Below are 16,922 nucleotides of genomic sequence, written 5' to 3'. Positions count from 1 at the left end.
CATACTGAAATTGAATTTTTTGACAATTAAGCACATTCCCATAACTGTCTTTAGTATATATATTAGATTAGATTAGATTAGATTCAACTTTATTGTCATTTATGCAGAGTACAAGTACAGAGCTAATGAAATGCAGTTAGCATCTAACCAGAAGTGCAAGAATATAGTGTTTTATATACATATAAGTGCAGAGTAAATGAAGATATGATTTACAGAATGTACAGTGGAATTGCTATATACAGTATTGAGCAGAGTATATACAGAATATAATATATACAGAATTATATATATATAATTTTTTATTCTTTTATTTTAGTTATAACTTAAAATGTACTTTGTATATTAATGTGTATTGGGGAATAAAATGTGTAATATTATATATTTTGGAAAATTAAGCAATTAAAAAAAATCTAAATCGTTCTAATAAATAAAAATGTATCTTTTTTTTCTTTTGGTTGTGGGGTAAAAAATTGGGAGACCAATTGCTGTTTGTTATAGTATTACTAGTGAACTTTTCAAATGGTTCAGTATTGCTTATATTGTTTCTGTAAATGTATTTAAACAACTGTTTTTTAGATGCTTTTTAAAAGCATTGGTTTGAACAAATTGTGTGTGTATGTTTGATATGAATAGTTCACCAGCATACGCCAGCAGCACATTCTTGCACTTATCCTGAATGTGTTTCGTTTACTGGCATGTGATCAGATCCTGGCTTAGACTGTCACTCTAATGAAGACACCAAAGCATTTCCCACAATGCTGCTGTGAGTGCTGTGAATGGTTTTCTTAATAACGAAACACAAATAAACCCCATACTGCATTTCATATTCATGCATTTGCTAACACATCCAGAGCACAATCATTTATTTTAATTGCTTTCTTCAGAAAAAGATCTTTCTTTTTTGTTGAAAGTGCTTGTTAGAGCAACTGATTCATCTATTTCAAAGCATGTCTGATCTATTTAAAAAGTCAATGCTGAAAAAAAAAAATACAGTAAATTGCCTCACACACTGATAGGCTATATTAGGTATTTTAATGTAACAAATATATACTAATAATATTGTTTACAAATTATTTGGTAATACTTATCTGAAAGGCTTAATATAATGCATTATATATAAAAATAGTTTTAGGATTAATTATACCTTGTAATGCACCTTATAATGTATTATCTCATGAATAATTTTAACCACAGTTATATACTTTATAATACTTAACTATTCATTGTTGCACATTTAATAATGCATTAACACACGACAAACAAACCTTCATATAATATAATGCATTTTAAATTTTTGAAATTTATGAAAAGATATACTGTAATGCATTGGGTAATTGAGTAAGAAAATTAAGAAATTGGGTAGTCTCACACCCACATTAGTGAATTTTTCTTCGACTATACGTCAATATAAACACGCGTGAACACCGAGGGTGGGATTAGATGCTCGGTTCGAGCTGCCAACAGCTCATTACCTTAATGAGGTTTTACAGCAGCCGGAGAGACGCATCTTCATATTCGACAATGTCTAATTGGGTTAGTGATGGGCTGACAGTGCAACTGATCTCACTGATGCTCCTGGATGAAGCGAGAAAGCCTTCGGTCATCAAAGTTCCTCCACCACCTCGCAACGTTTTCCCATTAAGGTCTCACCTCCGGCTATGTTTAGGCTTGTTGGAAATACAGTGTGACTTCACCCTAGAACGACTCTGAGGTGTCTGGCCTTTGAGACGGCGTTTACTGATAGCCTGTTGTCTTAGCTGGAATTGCAACCTGGGTAGCTATGCAAACTCTTGCAGTTAAATGTAGGACCAGCCATTTGACCTTTGCAAACATGACCTGTGGTCGCATGCGATATTAAACCCGTATCTACTCTGCATCCAAGAATATGAACTCCTTTTAAGGTGCTCGGCTGAATACTGAGCAGGATTCCTGATTATTCAATTTAGCTTGGGCTGTCGAGTGCAGAATGTTATGTCATTTTATTGTCAAGTCATTAGTAAACTGTCATTTGTTGTGGATAAAGCAATTCATCTCCTTTTTTTAATGAGCAACACAATTAAAGTCTTAATGAAGCCGCTGTATGACTCCCAGATTGCTGTAATCAGTCTTTATTGAAGTTTTTAGAGTCACGTTCCGCCTAAAAAACCTGGTGCATTAATCTAAGGGTTGTTTTTACAAAGAGAGGACCTATAAATCTGTGGGTAAAACATTCAAATAATAATGCAGATTTATATATTCATCAAGGGGTAAATTATAGAACACTCTTTTGACGCCTTTTCCATATGCCCTGTTGTTAATCTTGCTTGTATGCACTAATGACCTTGTTTAATTTGGTAGTGTTTGCCAAGTCAAGCATCGCTATTATTATTGTTCACGTTTACGCTTGGTGGTTAGCACAAACCCCTAACGTTAAGTTTTACATTTTTCACCGTTTGTACTACAGACGCAGAGAGGTTTGCTGTTACTTTTCTGTGGCAGGCTTTGACCTGGGCCTGTACGTAAAAACACAGACACACCCTAGGAACCACCTAGAAGAACTTAGAAACCCCCCAAAACACCCTAGCAACCACCCAGAGCACCTTATAAACCACCCAAAACACCGTAGCAACCAGTTATTTTGACCCATACAATGTATTTTTGGTTTATGATATAAATATACCCCAGCGTCTTAAGACTGGTTTTGTGGTCCAGGGTCACAAATTAGCAACACCCTTAAGAGCATGATTTAGCAACCACCCAACAACTCATAAGAACTCCTTAGCAATCACCCAGAAGACTCTATAAACCACTAAAACAGCAACCACTCAAACCTGCCTAGCAAATCTTTAGTACCCACCTAACCACTTCTTAGACCCTAAAAACCACCCAGGATACCCTAGCCATCAAATAATCTACTCATAACATTCTAAAAACAAATTAACCAGGCATCCAAAGCAACCAGTTAACAATCGATCAGAACACCCTTGCAATCCCTTAGCAACCATCCAGGACATCCTAGCATTGCGGAGGTGTTTTTTTTAATTGCATGGGCAAGCACCACTCTTTTTTTTTCTGAAAATATTCAAATCTAATTGGTTTGTTTTGTCTGTTGATTTCTTTACATCTGCAGGTAGCGTTGCAGCATCCAGAACAGGCACACTGGAGGAGAGCGCTCACTCCGAACCTGTCCCGCTGAAAAACCGCATGGCTGTGTACCAGGCGGCGGTTTCCAAACAGGACAGAACAGGCTTCTCTAGTTCGGTAAGCTTTACACACACACACACACACACACACACACACACACACACACATACATACGGTGAAAACTGATCCTATGATCATAGGAGACTCATTTGGGATGGAAATACCAGGTGTAAACAGCAATCTGACCACTTGTGAATGAATTGCATGAGAGGGATTTCATTTTGATTTTCAAAAGTGAAAATTTGGTGTTGATTTACTCACCCTCAGGCCATCCAAGATGTAGGTGACTTTTTTTCTTGAGTACAACAGCAAAGAAGATTTTTAGCTGAAACTGTGGTCCTTGGTGATTCTTAAAATGCAAGTAAATGACTACCAGTTTTTGAGAATAAAACAAAGCATATCAAAGAAACACAAAAATGAATACCCATAGCTCCTGCTGATATATTGAGGTTTTCTAAAGTGAAACGATTGGTCTGTGCATGAAGAAGAACATTATTTACAACATTATTACCTGTAATCCAAAGCCTCAGGTAAATGGTCCGGAGTGATGTCAGGTTCACGAACGAATCATTCTTTTGAACTGGCTCTTTTTGATTAACCAAATGAATCAGTTCACGAAATCAGACTGAACCGTCTGAAACAGTTTGTGGCTTGAGCAGCACAGATACCTGACTGTCACTCTGACTCAAAATACTGCCAAAATACTGGCCTATATGATCCTATGATGAATGAACTCATTTAGCGCTCCAGTTCCTCCAACAGTCACTAAACTTGAAGCCGGTGACATGCACATGCGTCAACCAAGCAGTTGAACGAAGGGATGAAATTAATGTTTTTATGGTTTCGCATTGTTTATGTAAAAAGGTGAGATGTTGAAGACTAGTTTGTTCACTTTATATGCTTTAGACATGTAAAACATCCACGTTTCACATCATTCTTGGTTTCTTTAATAATTGCGGATTCGTTACGACACTGCGTGATTACCTACATGAATCAGTAATTTGAATCAGAAACGAACTGTCCAAAAGAACCAGTTAGAGGAAAATAATCAGATTTTGCCATTGCCTGAGGCTATGGATTAAAGGTAATAATGTTGTAAATAATGTTCAGTTTCTTGCACAGGCTGATTGTTTCGTTTCATAAGACCTCAATATATCAAGAGGCACATGTATTTTATTTATTTTTTCTCAAAAACTGGCAGCTGCTGACTTGCATTTTATGAATCACCAAGGACCGTGTTTTTAGCTTGAAATCTTCTTCACTGTTCTATTCAAGAAAAAAATTAACCTACATCTTGGATGGCCTGAGGGAGAGTAAATTAACAGCAAATTTTCATTTTTGGGTGAACTATCCCTTTAATTCCTGCTTCATAACTGTCAGCCATCAGTCATATTTAGACAAGCCTTAAGCAGACTAACGCTATTTACTCAGCAGTTCCCATCCGGCTGTCTGAGTGCCATCAAATTGATCAGCCAATATCATTTCAATGAGGCAAATGAGGCAAATGAGACACTCGTGCGGCACGCAAACTTGTTATGTCAACGTCTCATTAGAGCAAACGATCAAGGCTGATAAATTCTGACTGTTCTGCGTTTAAACATTACGTGAGGACTGAGCGCTCGTGTCAAATTCATGTATAATTCCAAACTCATTGATTTATACAGTAATTGCTGCCTTGATACATCAAATCACAAAAGAAACCAGTGTGCGTTTGATTTGTGCCCCTCGTCACGGTAATGGAGACAGAACATTTGACAGACAAACGCAGTGATGAGGACAGAGAGGGAGACCAAATGAATTAGACAAGCAGTGGACTTCAGCAGGCAGTACATTATGCAGAAACCCCAGGTCTCCAAGGATTTAGCAGTTCTGGAGAAATCTCCTAAGAAAGGTTTCTTAAAAACAGAATGTAGTGACATCAGTAGTGGCTTTGATTCAGGTGCCTTAGCTGAGACATGAGAAGAACACAATCACCTGTATTACACAAGGGGAAAAAAAATCGTTTTCTTCAACAGTATTAGTTTTTGATTTCCAGTAAAACACCTAAACATTGTTAAAACAAGAAACATTTAATTAAGAAGCCAAATGAAGTAGCATAAACATTAACATGTGTTAACTGTTTCTTAGTTATATATATATTTTTTATTTTATATTTGAACAAAAATGCCCTTTTAATTGAGTCACTATTTGTCTTGTCATATTCCTTGGTTTTAGGCAAATTTGCTATGTCTAAAAATAAAATAACATTATAGTTCATTTTTACTGAAATTACACTGTCTTTGTAAAAACTCAGAGCTCCTGAATAACAAATAATGAGTGTAGTATAGTATTAGCTAATATTTAGACATTATTGTGAATTCTTCATTTAGAAGAATTCACAATAATGAATTCTTTTAGAGACTGTTTATGATATATTTTAGGATATGTTATGTTTAGGGTGTTTTCAAGGCAATAGTGCATTCGCGATGCATCTTGTTTTTTTCATTAGCAAAATAAAAAGATTAACACTGAAGGAGGTAAAATCTCGCAATTTTATCCAGTTTTTCTTCTCTTGGTGACGCAAAGCAACTTCATGTCCTTGACACTCTAAAACCAGAGTGAGGTGAGGGGCCGAATGCCTATTTGGACCCCACAGTAGAGAGGTCATGTGCGTGTGCAGTGACATCATTTTTTTCTGTGGCTTTGTCACAGTGTGAGAGTGAAATGTGATGATGGTTGACCAGTGGGAGTTTAGAACCTCTCAAGAAACCCAATTCCCTCTGTCTCGCTCTCTTTCTCTCTCTTTGGCCAGCTGCTAAAAACAGCATTGCACGTCCGCTCTGCGCCAGTGGAGGTCAGATCCCTGCAGGAGGGTAAAAAGTACAAAGAAGTTACTGTTTCTGCTTCAGTACAAGTTAAAATCTACAGGTAGTATTAGTGGCATAATGTCGGCTCATCCCTTGGTGTTTTAAGTTTTAATGTTGCCGATAGAGAAAGGCACTTACAAGTCGAATATGAAAATTAAAATTCAAAGTGCATGTGTGCAAGCTATATGTTATTTTGTTGATAGAGCTTAACTTGTGTTAAACCTGGAACATTCCTTTAAGTTAGAGTAATGGTTTAAATACATCAGCATGTTATTTAAAGCAATAGTGACTGCTTTAATATAAGATAATGAAAGCCACGATGACCTATGAAATATGTACTCTGAAGGTATAAGTAAAATTGTAGCAAGTAAAAATAGCATTTTGCTTTGAAAATACATTAAGTACAAACATGCCTATTTTCTATGCAAATAAGGCATATTATAGATGATGCATATATTCACAGAACTCGTTTGTTCACAAAAAGCATTATTTACCAATAGCAATTAATGTTAAAGGAATCGTTCACACAAATATGAAGATTTGCTGAAAATGTCTTCACCCTCTGGCCATTCAATATATAGATGAGTTTGTTTCTTAATTGGAACAGATTTGGAGAAATGTAGCATTACATCACTTGCTCACCAATGGGTCCTGTGCAGTGAATGGGTGCCGTCAGAATGAGAGTCCAAACAGCTGATAAAAACATCACAATAATCCACAAGTAATCCACACCACTCCAGTCCATCAATGAATGTCTTCTGAAGTAAAACGTTGTGCATTTGTGAGACACAAATTCATCATTAAAGCATTTTTAACTTCAAAACATTGGCTCTGGCTAAAATCAGAATCAGAATCAGAAAGAGCTTTATTGCCAAGTGTGTTTGCACACACAAGGAATTTGTCTTGGTGTTATGAGCTTCCAGTACAGAAAGTACAAACATAGTGCAGACAACATATAATTAAGGTGATAAAGAACACTAATGAAGAGAATATACAATAATTAAGAATAACAATAGTAATAAAAATAAAAATATTCAGAAAAGAGACATGACCATAGACAGAACTGTGAACGTGCATGTGTCCTATGTACAGATGAAGGTTTGATGGGTTATTTACAGATGTATAGTACCGGGGTGTGTTATGTGTTGTTCAGGTGGGATACGGCCTGGGGGAAAAAAACTGTTCTTGTTTCTGGCTGTTCTGGTGCTCAGTGATCTGTAGCGCCGGCCAGAGGGCAACAGTACAAAGAGAGAGATATGAGTCCTTTATCCATAATATTGTTTTCTGTAGTGAAAAAGTTGTCTGGATTAGGAGAGAAATATACACAGATCAAGAAAATACAGTTCTAAACAAATATGTGGGTGGATTTTGATTTGAGAAGACTTCTCAAGACACATTGATTGATGGACCGGAGTGGTGTGGATTATTGTGATTTTTTATCAGCTGTTTGGACTCTCATTCTGATGGCACCCATTCACTGCAGAGGACCCATTGGTGAGCGTGTGATGTAATGCTACATTTCTCCAAATCTGTTCCAATTAAGAAACAAACACATCTTGGATGCCCTGAGGGTATATTTTCCTTTTTGGGTGGACTATTCCTTTAACTATTGCTGTCAGACAGTCTAGTTATATTTATGAATGTTTGTTTTAATATTTTTATTGGTCATGTTAGCAGTTATACATCAAATGATGGAGAAGAGCGTTATAACTGGGCATATATCCAGATGCAGTGCAGTCAAGAACACTTTCATCAATTTAAAGAGCTGATTCAGGTGTCTGGGTCGCAGTGCTGGAGTGACACTGTACAGTGTGTCAAACCTTATAAGTCTCCTGTATCCTGCATCTGATATTTAGAACTTGTTTGCAATATAGAATTTCACTGTGCAAACTGCATTCATTCATTTTGTAGATGGAATTAATTTGTCAAAACTAATAAATGAAGCAGTCTTTGAAACAAAGCAGGCGGCATGTGCAAATAAACAATGCTTTCAGAAGGTGACAGCATGGAAGGGTTAACAGGATTGCTGAGTAAATGAAACCTCGCAGTATCAGGGCCTCATAATATCATGCCATGCAAATAAGACTGTCATGCAAAATCTTAAAATGTGATTTTTGTAAAGCCACAGAGATAATGAGATGAGGGCTGGAATCTGTGCTTGTGTGTGTGTGTAAGCCACATTGTCTCATGAATATATGAATATTTTTGTTTGATGGTGGATGAAGACGAGAGACAAGTGATCACATTTTCACTCCCATAATCTTGCAGCTCTTGTAAAAGCATAAATCTGCTTATCATGATTTTCAACACGGGCGGACTCTCTGTCTTTGTCTCTTCTTCATCAGGTCATGGAGGAAGCTGAAGTTTTTTCCCTGCCTGGGGGTCTGGCCAGTGTCCGCAGACAGTTCGAGAATGAGGACATGTCATCATCTCACACGGTCACCCAGATTCACCACACACACAGATCTGTGCAGGTAAGAGTTGGAAGATACTTGGAAACTGCTTCTCAAACTGGTAACTCATAATATACACCACTGTTCAAAAGCTTGGGCTCAGTATATGGCTTTTTTACTTTCTTTCAAAAATATTAAGCAGCACAACTGTTTATAATAATAGGAAAACATTTATAATAATAAGGAAAATTTATTGAGAAGCAAATCGGCATATTAGATGATTTCTGAAGGATCATGTGAAACTGAAGACTGAAGACCATTACTGAATCAGAATCAGAATGAGCTTTATTGGCCAGGTATGTTTACACATACGAGGAATTTGTTATAGTGACAGAAGCTCCATAGTGCAAGAGAAAGACAGCAATAGGACATGACACAGATAATAAAAGAATAATATACAAAAATGCAAATAGGCAATGTACAAAACAGCAAAAACACAATATATAATATAGACAAGTATGTGTGTACAGGTCTGATATGTGCAAATTTGAAATGAAAAAATAAGTATGTGTGGTGAATAAATAATGTATAATAGAGTTGTTCCTGTGTCTGGTCGTTCTGGTGCTCAGAGCTCTGTAGCGTCGACCAGATGGTAACAGTTCAAAGAGGGAGTGTGCTGGATGTGAGGGGTCCAGAGTGATTTTACCAGCCCTTTTGCTCACTCTGGATGAGTACAGTTCTTGGAGAGTGGGGAGGGTTGAACCAATGATTCACTCAGCAGTCCGGACTACCCTCCGTAGTCTTCTGAGGTCAGATTTGGTAGCTGAGCTGAACCAGACAGTTACTGAAGTGCAGAGGACGGATTCAATGATGGCAGAGTAGAACTGTTTCAGCAAGTTCTGTGGCAGGTTGAACTTCCACAGCTGGTGAAGGAAGTACAACCGCTGCTGGGCCTTTTTCACAATGGACTCAATGTGATTGTCCCACTTCAGGTCCTCAGAAATTGTGGTGCCCAGCAATCTGAATGACTCCACTGCAGTCACAGTGCTTTTCATGGTGGTGAGTTTGGGGGAGTGGAGGGGGTTTCTCCTGAAGTCCACGATCATCTCCACAGTTTTGAGCGTGTTAAGCTCCAGGTTGTTAAGACTGCACCAGGCTGCCAGCTCCTTAACCTCCTGTCTGTAAGCAGACTCGTCACTGTCCTGAATGAGGCCGATCAGTGTGGTGTCGTCTGCAAACTTCAGGAGCTTGACAGAGGAGTCTTTAGATGTGCAGTCATTCGTGTAGAGTGAGAAGAGCAGTGAGGAGAAAACACAGCCCTGAGGAGCTCCAGTGCTGATCGTACGGGTGCTGGATGTGTATTTTCCCAGCCTCACTAGCTGCTGCCTGTCTGTCAGGAAGCTGGTGATCCACTGACAGATGGAGGTGGGGACGGAGAGCTGTGTCAGTTTATTCTGAAGGGTGTCCGGAATGATGGTGTTAAAAGCGGAGCTGAAGTCTACGGACAGGATCTTCACATAAGTCCCTGGTCTCTCCAGATGCTGCAGGATGAAGTATCCCATGTTGACTGCATCATCCACAGACCTGTTTGCTCTGTAGGCAAACTGCAGGGGGTCCAGTAAGTGTCCATTGGAGGCCTTCAGGTAAGCCAAAACCAGTCTTTCAAATGATTTCATGGCCACAGACGTTAGAGCCAAAGGTCTGTAATCATTAAGTCCAGTAATTTTGGGTTTCTTTGGGACGGGGGTGATGGTGGAGCGTTGGAAGCATGAAGGGACTTCGCACCGCTCCAGTGATCTGTTGAAGATATGTGTGAAGATGGGGGCCAGCTGGTCAGCACAGGTTTTTAGGCAGGCTGGTGACACAAGTGTGGGCCTGGTGCTTTCCTTCTTTTGTTCTTTCTGAAGACCTGGCACATGTCATCTTCTCTAATCTGAATTGTAGGTGTGGGGGACAGGGGGGGTTGCTGCAGGTGTGAATAGTTGTGTGGAGAGGTGTTCAGAGCGGGTATGGGGTGATTTTTCAAACCTGCAATAGAACTCATTCAGGTCGTCTTCCAGTTGTTGATTCTCCACAGTGCTAGGGGATGGTGACTTGTAACTGGTGATATCTTTCATACCTTTATACACTGAAGCAGAATCACTGGAAGAGAATTAGTTCCTTAGCTTGTCAGAATAATTCCTCTTTGCCACTCTGATCTCCTTTTCCAGTGTGTATGTGGCCTGTTTATACAAGACTTTATTCCCCTTTCTGTAAGCATCTTCTTTGGCCTGACGGAGCTGTCTGAGTTTTGCAGTGAATCATGGTTTGTCATTGTTGTAGGTTAAATGAGTCCTGGTAGGAATGCACATATCCTCACAGAAACTGATATAAGATGTTACCGTCTCTGTGAGCGTGTCCAGATTGGTGGCAGCAGCTTCAAAAACAGTCCAATCAGTGAGAGAGAAACAGTCTTGTAATCCCCGCTCTGTTTCATTAGTCCATATTTTAACAGTTCTTAATACAGGTTTTGCAGATTTAAGTTTCTGCTTGTAGGTCGGAATAAGACCTACAGATCTGGAGTAATGATGCTCAAAATTCAGCTTTTTCATCACAGGAATAAATTATATTTGATCATGTATTCAAATAGAAAACAGTTATTTTAAACCTTAATAATATTTCACAATATATTCTTGTTTTTAAAAGTCTTCTTTCTTTTTTTTATTAAATAAATGCAGCCATGCTGAGCATTAGAGACTTTTATGGGCAGTCCTAACACATAAGGGGCAGTCGTGCCTAATGGTTAGAGAGTCGGACTTTTAACCCGAAGGTTGCGAGTTGGAGTCTCAGGTCCAGCAGGAATTGTAGGTGGAGGGAGTGAATAACCAGCTCTCGCTTCCACCCTCAATACCACGACTGAGGTGAGACCCTTGAGCAAGGCATCGAACCCCCAACTGCTCCCTGGGCGCCGCAGCAATATAGCTCCCCACTGCTCCGTGTGTGTGTGTGTGTGTGTGTTCACTACTGTGTGTGTGCATTTGGATGGGTTAAATGCAGAGCATAAATTCTGAGTATGGGTCACCATACTTGGCCACACATCACTTCACTTTCATAAACATAAAAAAAAATATATAACAGAGATCCCAAAATTTTGACAATGGTAGTGTATATATGTTATAATATACAGGACATATTTTCAAAATAAAAAAAAGGATCTAAAACTATTTAATAATAAATTTGCCTTTTGGATTTGCAATATTTAACATATCAGACATATGTTGGCATATGTTTGTACAGTTCAAAGTTTGGACACGCTTCCTCAGTTTTATTATGAGTATCTTTTTTTTTTTTTACTTTTCTTTTATATATATCAAACACACCTGAACAAGCTAATCAAGGTCTTCAGAATTACTAGGGCTACAGGCAGGTGAGGTTTTTTTCAGGATTCAGGGTCATATTTGAGCAAATCGTTGGAATGGTATACAGCAGGGGTAGGCAACGTTGCTCCTGGAGTGCCGATGTCCTGCAGAGTTTAGCTCCAACCCTGACAAAAACCTCACCTGCCTGTAGCCCTAGTAATTCTGAAGACCTTGATTAGCTTGTTCAGGTGTGTTTGATTAGAGTTGGAGCTAAACTCTACAGGACATCGGCACTCCAGGACCGACGTTGCCTACCCCTAGTATACAGTATATGCATACTGCTATGTATGTGTATTGAAAAGAACCAAGTGCTAAAATGCACTTGAGATGCAGTTACTTTGATTTTGACTCACTGACATACAGAATCTGTTTAAAAAAAAATAAAAAATTTAATGTTGTGCTAAAGTGTCACACATCATTACACACATATCATTTTAGCTTCTACCCAGGCGATTTATGGCACAAGAGAATCGTGACTGAACATAAAGAACACATTCTTATTTTGTTAAACTTTTTAGTGCTTTTGTACATTTTAAATTCCCCAAACTAATCCTAAAGGTGTTTCACATCTAGCTTTTGTTGTCCATTCTAATCTGCAATTGTAAAATTAAGACTTGGATGCAAAACTAGTTGCTAAATGCAATGAAGTGTATGGGTGTGAGATGCTAAAATATAACAAATGTGTCCCACATGGATTCAATCGAATGGACTTCTGTTCCTTTAGATACAGGACACTTGTGTATCTTTTAGCATGCTTGGCAACTCTAATCACCACTAGTTTTAGTTCTGGTACAGGTATTAGACGCTATAAGCATGCATGCAACTTCCACATGAGGAAAATGTCTTCTGGTGTAGAAAGTGGAGTGTGTGCGTGGACTTTCAGAATAAAATTAATCCTCTTAATCCTCATCTGACTTTACACCAAAACTCAAAATCTGACACAATAACAAGTCAAATCTCTACCCATCTGTATCCTCTCAGATCTGCATAGATTCTCTCAAGCTTCTGAAGGCCATTAGCATTGGCACACGCTAATATTATGCATGCAGCGCCTGCCTCTAAAAAAAATGAGACACTGCTTGCAGTGAGAGAAGCAGCATGGAGATAAATTTTGGTCACAGTCTGTATAATCCAGCTCTGCCAATCCAAATTGAATCCAGTCCACCCATCCATACCAGTGGGTCTGAGCGCGCTCTGTTCGCCCTGCAGGGACGAGGTGGCTTCGGCTCACTGATAGAGGAAAAAAAAAATCAGACTGAATACAGAATGACAGGAGAAAGTGGGAGATGTGCTCTCATCTCGTCTGCCAGCACATCAGCGCTCAAGTGCTCTAAAGCCGCGCCTCTCAAACTGTGCTAGCTGACGTGAATCAGCAAATGCAAAATATTATGAAGCATATATTTAAATTCATTTTTTTCATTCATTTTTTAAAATTTTATTTCTAATTTCTGATTAATGTGCAATTTAAAGTGTGCTTCATCCAATTTGAAATGTGAAATGCATGTGGGATGCTAATCAGGACACTTCAAAATGTAGTAATTGGCTTTCTTTCAATTTGAGTTCAGTTGGCAACAAACCACAGAATAATGATTTGTAACTTGAATTGGCATAAAAAGCAGAGGAATTAAAAAACAAATTTGCAAAAATTGAGGTGAGTGAATGTTAATTACTTAAAAAATGACTTTTTAAAATGTTTTTCCTTCTTTCTTTCTTTCATTCTTTTTGACTTGAAAATACAAGAGTACAAACGCCACCTTTCTATGTAGATTGGATCATTATAAAATTGTGCTTTCATTCTCAAAATGTATTTATTTTAAAAAAGCATTATCTACCTGCAGCAATTAATTAGTTAAGTACTGCACATTGTAAAAATGATTTTTCAAAGTTTGAATTTTTCAAAGATTGTTGGCATTTGACAAGAAAATACAATTTCACGTTTTCTACTTTTAAATTTCATGTTTAATTCAATGTGTTACTTGCTGTTTCTTTGTAAATGTACTTGCAATTTCTGTATGAAAATTGTTTCGACACCAATTTGAGTGAATTTAGTTTGTTTACGTATTTTTACTGGTGGCAGCAATTTTGTAATTAGCTTCCTTTCGATTCAGCCCAGCTAAAAGTGAATGTTCTCATAATTTTGTCTCTGTCAAGATTCTCTCAAAAGTTATGAACAAACCAGGCCCGGTTCTACGGGGGTGCTAGGCACCCTCAAATGAAATCAAAAGCACCCTCAGTCAAAGCTGTAATAATGGCATTTCATTGCAGATTTGGCAGACTATAACAGTGCGTTTTGGTTTGTGCTCTGGAGATTGGTTTCTATTTCAACATGTTTGTGCAGCTTTGAGCAATGTAGCCAATCACAGACATATCTGTTGATTTCTTGAATGCAACAGCCAATCAGAGGCATTTAAGTTAGAATCCACTCACTGTTCCAATCACCACAGTTTTTATTCAGGTGTTGCGTTCTTATTATTACAAAGTTTAGACGTGATGTAAATAAGAGATTCGTTGTGCAGTGTGAACTTCATCGGTTATAAACGTAACTTTGTGAGATCGCGATGAAATAAGATGAGTGACGGCTTTTTAGTGATTATGAAGGGAGTGCTCTTTGCGCCACAGCAATAGACGACATGTATAAATAATAAATTATATTAGCACCCTCACTAATTTAAGAACCACCCTCAGTGATTTGATTCTGAAGCCGAGCCTGGAACAAACATTTTTCCAGTAACACTATTAGAATGCTAGTTCAAAGTTATGTGGTCTTTAATAATGTTCTCAAAACATTAGCTCAAAAACATTATTTATGCATCATTCATGGAATTTTTTTCCCCCCCTGAAACATTTTGAAAAACCAGATGCTTTGAATGTTCAGAGAATGGTATGAAAAACAGTGTTTTTATAACTTATTAGGAGCGGTAGCAAAGCATTTTTAGAACAAATTTCTGTTAGCTGGGAATTGGCTACAAACCACAGGATGTTGATATGTAATTTGAATTCAACAAAGTAAACATCTGCTAGATTTCATGAAGGTAATATGAGTGGTATGTTTTTGACTCTAAAATGCTGGATTCGGGTCTCAGTTTTGAGAATTGATAAAGAAATACAGCCGTTTTAAGCACTTCTAAACAGACGGGAGAAGTTTTAAAAGTCTTTATGAGCGGTTCTTAACCACTTAGGTTACACTGCAGTCATGAAACCATGATTTGCTACCTGCTAGTCAAAGGCAGGTGATATTGGGAGGAAATAATGATGTGGAAAGCGATATTGATATTACATTCCTGAGCAGCAGATAATCTCACCAGTATTTTTGGTTTGCCTAGAAGAGAAAGATTGTAAATTGCTTACAAAAGTTTCCTTGGTATACTGTAAATTTAGGAATACACTTTAGTTTAGGGTCCAGTTCTCACTATCAACAATAGATTCTTATTCACATGTATATTACTAGCATATTGGCTATTTATTAATTCTTATTAATAAATAGCCAATAGGGCAGTCGTGGCCTAATGGATAGAGAGTTGGACTTGCAACCTGAAGGTCGTGGGTTCGAGTCTCGGGTCCGGCAGGGATTGTAGGTGGGGGAGTGAGACTCTTGAGCAAAGCACCGAACCCCCGACTGCTCCCCGGGCGCTGCAGCATAAATGGTTGCCCACTGCTCCGGGTGTGTGTTCACTACTGTGTGTACACTTGGATGGGTTAAATGCAGAGCATGAGTATGGGTCACCATACTTGGCCACACACCACTTCCCTTTCCCCCTTTATGAAGCACATTTTAATGCCTTAAGGTCATTGCACACTGAGTCTGAAATTTTCGCCCGTTAAAAAATAAATATAACCTCACGTTGTGTCAGTCATGTGTACACACTGCCTCTGAAACTTTCGTCCGTCATAAAAAATTCGGATCAGGTTCAATTTTCGGTGTTTTCGCATCTGTAGCAAGCATTTTGATAGGAAAGGATGACGAATACAGAAAAGAAAAAGTTCAAGTCAGTGTGCAAGGACCTTTATTCTGCATGAACATATTTTAGATTGCTTAATTCTACCCCATATATAAACTCAACAACTACCTTACTAACTATTAATCAGGAGTTTATTGAGGTAAAAGTCATAGTTAATAGTTTGTTAATAGTGAGAATTGGTCCCCTAACTAAAATGTGACCAAATTAGGTACATTTACAACAAATATGTTATATGTAAATATGTTTTTTAGATGTATAGATCTGAAAATATGTTCCTATATTTTTGTAGCTTTATGAAATCAAGATGCAAATGTATACAGACAAAGTGTAGTTTACTGAACATTAGAAGGAATTACCACATAAAATAGCTAAAGTTTGGCAGCAATCCACAGCTCACAAAGAGAAGCATGTTGAAAATGATAAGCATTGAGTAGACAAATGAGAGCATAAGCTGACATTATGTATCATGCAGCAGTTATTTGAGCGAAGGATCAAAGGATTCTGCTGCAGCAGGTCATCTCATTATCTGTGCTTTCTGTTGCTCGTGGTGACACTAATTTATTAAACTTGTTTGTGTGTGCATGTTTGGAAGGAGGTGTTTTTATAACTATAACTGTTTGGTATGTAGGACGTATTTTTGAGCTTATTTTCTTTTCCTTTTTTCGTGTTTAAACAGAAAATAACCTATAGAAATACAAACAAAACAAAAAATCACACTTGTCTAAAATATAAAAATATATATATATTTTTTTTTGATTATCTAACACAACTCGAAATGTCTTCAGCTTTCTTTAAGAGCGGTTTTATGTTGCCTTTTTAGCAGTTTATTTACTTATTTATAGATGTTTTGTCATGCTCTATTTTTATCTATCAGTAAAAGGTTACATTTTTAAGTGACATTGATATCACTAGATTTTTTTTTATAAATTTGATCGCATTCAGTAAATGCCAAATTTGACATGTAATCTATAAATGCGAGTCTTGTGAGAGAGCCTTATTTATTTTTTTTACAGATTAATATATCAATGAGATGTATATCAATACATTAATACAAAAAAATATCAAAAATAAACTTTTGAAACTGACAAATAATTTTTTTTCATTCATATTTACAATGTAGATAAATATAAAAACACATTTAAA

At 37.6% G+C, this 16,922-nt stretch overlaps 1 protein-coding gene across 1 annotated transcript in view; it reads left to right on the top strand.

The window, feature by feature from the left end:
• Window positions 1-3,115: 3,115 nt before the first annotated feature.
• LOC306877449 (uncharacterized protein) overlaps window positions 3,116-16,922 on the top strand; it is a gene marked incomplete at its 3' end in the record, with an annotated part of 30,729 nt that continues 16,922 nt past the window's right edge. The window contains exons 1-2 of the mRNA XM_079429217.1: window positions 3,116-3,240; window positions 8,375-8,503. Of these exons, the coding sequence (XP_079285343.1) occupies window positions 3,184-3,240; window positions 8,375-8,503 (186 nt within the window). The 5' untranslated portion in view covers window positions 3,116-3,183. The remainder of the gene's footprint in view (window positions 3,241-8,374; window positions 8,504-16,922) is intronic.

This window comes from Barbus barbus (genome assembly GCF_936440315.1).
Source record: "Barbus barbus genome assembly, chromosome: 11".
In the NCBI taxonomy this organism is placed as follows: domain Eukaryota; kingdom Metazoa; phylum Chordata; class Actinopteri; order Cypriniformes; family Cyprinidae; genus Barbus; species Barbus barbus.
Note: the sequence above shows the minus strand (reverse complement) of the source record. Positions and strands in the feature narration are given on the sequence as shown.